The sequence below is a fragment of the Gymnoscopelus braueri genome, assembly GCF_963280865.1.
Source record: "Gymnoscopelus braueri genome assembly, chromosome: 20".
Taxonomy (NCBI): Eukaryota; Metazoa; Chordata; class Actinopteri; order Myctophiformes; family Myctophidae; genus Gymnoscopelus; species Gymnoscopelus braueri.
In genome coordinates, this window is record NC_137622.1 from 1,224,325 (window position 1) to 1,228,072 (window position 3,748).

The 3,748-nt window shown below is 38.8% G+C and overlaps 1 protein-coding gene across 1 annotated transcript; it reads left to right on the forward strand.

Annotated features, from left to right (window-relative positions):
* Positions 1-926: 926 nt before the first annotated feature.
* LOC308076394 (nuclear factor 7, brain-like) lies at positions 927-2,303 on the forward strand (the record flags this gene model as incomplete). The annotated part of the gene is made up of 2 exons (XM_080416628.1): positions 927-1,706; positions 1,824-2,303. 2 exons carry the CDS (start codon positions 927-929, stop codon positions 2,301-2,303), a joined length of 1,260 nt encoding a protein of 419 aa, XP_080272754.1.
* Between the last annotated feature and the right edge of the window lie 1,445 nt (positions 2,304-3,748).

Here is a 3,748-nt window from a genome sequence, read left to right on the forward strand (position 1 = left end):
GGGGCTGTTAACCAATAGTTGTCCAGTACAGTTTCTGTCTATTGTTGGTGTGTCACACCCCCCGCCCCCCCCCACTCTGATTGGACCATCAGACCCCCTCTGTGAGTATTTAGCAGGGCTCTGTTTTGTATGGTGTCACTTTTAATGTGTGTTGTTGTTAAGAGCTGAACTTCTCTCTTCTGGGCTTGGTGAAGTTATCAGGTATGTCATTTGTGATTTCACAATTCTTGTGTGTGTTTATTTGACTAGCAGTGGTTTCAAAGGCTATGTGGGGGTGCAGTCAGTCAACCAACAATGATCTGGTTTGGTTTCTCTCTGATGTTGATCTATCATAAACTCTGGTACATCAAAGAACCTTTGTGAGAATTTAAGAGGGGTCTGTTTTGTTTAGTTATTATATTTATTTAACTTCTATCTATGGTTATCATATCTCATAGTATATGAATAAAGAGGTATAATTTGAACAGGTTAAAAACAGGTCACAAAGTTGACAAACTACAAAGACAATAACAACAGATTGTACAAATGTTGAAAAGGTACACTTTTTGAATTTTTTGTGTTAAAATTAAAGCTCTATATTTCGGATAGTGGCATATTATAAGCATTTGATTGGTTGTTGCAAAAGACACTTCAAATCAATTATACACTGAAGAAGTGTAAAAAAATAATGTGTTTGTTGAACTCACATTGCATCTTCCTGTGATTTATGCAAAAGCCTTTTCATTTAAGCAACTGAAAATCATAGTGTTGGAAATGTCTTTATACAACTTTACATTTCAGAAAGTAAATTTCAATAGTGTATGAAAGTAAATTTCAATCAAACGTTGTGTCAAAGTTTATTACGTTTAAGAAAACTACAACTACTAGTGCCACTGCTGCTCAATGCTAACACGGTTGTTTCCTCTACTAGAACGTTTGCTGACAACATGGCTTCCTGTGTGACTCGGAGTCAGAAGGAAGAGGAGCTCACTTGCCCTGTGTGCCGTGACATCTTTAAACGTCCAGTTCTCCTGCCGTGTAGCCACAGCCTCTGTGAAGCCTGTCTGCAGCAATGGTGGACAGGAAAACCAACCAAGGACTGTCCTGTTTGCAAAACCAGCTGCTCCCATGAGAAACCTCCCACCAACTTAGCATTGAGGAACCTTTGTGAAAACTTTTTAGAGGAGAGAAGGCACAGATCTTTGTCAGCGAGGTCTGAGGTTGTCTGCACTCTGCATGGGGAGAAACTCAGGCTGTTCTGTCTAGATGATGAAGAGCTGGCATGCCTTGTGTGTCGAGATTCTGAAAAACATGCCGGGCACAAGTTCAGACCTATCGACGAAGCTCCACAATATCGCAAAAAGGACTTCCAGAAATTCCTGAAAACCTTAAAGGAGAAACTGAAGAGCTTTAATCAAGTTAAAGCAAACTATGATCACACAGCGGGACACATTATGGCCCAGGCCTGGCACACAGAGCTGCACATTAGGAAAGAGTTCACAAAGCTTCACCAGTTCCTACAAAAGGAAGAGGACACCAGGATCTCTGTGTTGAGGGAGGAAGAGAGGCAGAAGAGAGGGATGATAAGGGAACAGATTGATGGGCTGAACAGAGAGATGGTGACTCTTTCCAAAGCCATCAGATATATCGAGACAGATGACATCTCACTGCAGAACTACAAGACCATAGTGGAAAGAGTCCAGTGCACACCTCCGGATCCACAGCTGGTCTCAGGAGCACTAGTAGACGTGGCCAAACACCTGGGCAACCTGACCTTCAGAGTCTGGGACAAGATGAAGGACATTATCTCGTACACTCCTGTGATCCTTGACCCCAACACCCAGAATAAAGAACTCAAGCTGTCTGATGATCTGACTAGTTTGATATATGATGAAAGTGGATATGAACGTAAAGATCTTCCTAACAACCCAGAGAGGCTTAAGAATGTTCTTGTCATGGGTTCTGAGGGATATAACTCAGGGACTCACAGCTGGGATGTTGAGGTTGGAGACATCACGTCCTGGGAGGTGGGTGTGTATGAAGAGTCTTTCCAGAGGAAGGGAAATAGGCATAGAGGTATCTGGTGTTTAGCATACACTGGCGGAGACTACCAAGTAGAGTCCCCAACTTCAATGACTGTTGTCGGAGAAGACTCCTCGATGAAACTCAGGAAGATCAGAGTCCAGCTGGACTGGAACAGAGGAAAGCTTTCCTTCTACGATGCAGATTCTAACACACACCTACACACCACCACACACACTTTCACCGGGAGACTCTTTCCACACTTCGGTCACACTTCTGACCTGACCTTGAAGTCCCTCTGAAGGTGTTACCTAGTAAGGTGTGTGTCACTCTGGAACACCACAGTTAGATGCAGTGGTGGACAAAATGTTCAACCCCAATTATCAGGGTTTAGATAGGAGCACCTCTACACAACATATCACCAAATATAGTCAATGTATTACTTTTAAGTTCAGGGGGGTAGGAATATATTTTTGTTGCTGTTCCCACCAGTCACTGTTTCTAAACTCATTCATCAATCGTTATTTTTTTTACATTATTTGTTGTACATTGTACGTACACATGTATTTTTAAAAACGCATTATTATTTTTAAACGACAGTTTAGAGGTCTTGGAATATTTTTGTGTGTTTTTGTTGTGACCAGCAGCCACTGTTTTTTTTTGGCTTTGAGTATTTTTATATAGGCTACTGTATTATTTAAAAACCTACAGTACATTTTTTAAATACTGTTTTCTTAACAGAGTCTTGTTTTCGATATATTGCATGTTTGATTAGTACAGGCTTTGTTTTGTATAGCTTGACATCAATACATTCTCTGTAACTGTAATTCAAGGTGTTTTGTCTGCTTTGGGATCATCTACAAATACATGCTTGGTTATTCAGCACAATAATAAATGGTATTGATATAGTTACACTACACATACACACTGTTGGACTCCTGCTTAATAGGGCTGATAGGATGAACTATTAATGTAAAATGTAAATGGCCAAATACAAAGCAGTTGTTCAAAGTATTAAAAATACGATAAAATGACATGACATTTCTGCAAGGTTATTTTATAAGTTAATTGGAGTGTCACATATGCCCTTATAGTGTCTTTATTTGAGAATAAAGACATTCATTCTATTTTATTATCATTCAGATAAATCTACTCTGGAAAATAAAATAAAAAATCCATTAACCCCTTTAGTCCTATTATATACCTAGGCTATTTGAAAATAGCCGATCTGCTATTTTCAAACATTTCAGTACTTTTACTCTTGTAATTTACTTATGTACATTTTGATACCAATACTTTTGTACTTTTACTCAAGTACATTTTGAACACCAGACTTTTACTTGTTACAAAGTACTTCTACATTGCAGTATTGATACTTTTACTTAAGTAAAACATGTGAGTACTTTTTCCACCACTGCATAAAAGTGAAAATAGCAGAGCTACAAGCTTGCGACACGTTTTGAGATTATACTGTAGATTAGCTATTTTCACTATTTTAATTAGAGAGCAGAAATCTCTTATCTCCAACTTTTTGCGTTTTTTTTCTCATAAATGAACACCCTACTTGATCATGCTATAGCGTCCCACAAAAGCATCAAAAGTAGCAGATCAACAAGCTCGAGTTTGTAGATCTGCTACTTTAGCCATTTTTTTTTATTCAAATCCTGAAAAGTAACAGTTTTGAACGTACATGGTTTTCACCCTCTTTTTACTACTGTACTTTTCTCCTATAATAACATGCCCATAA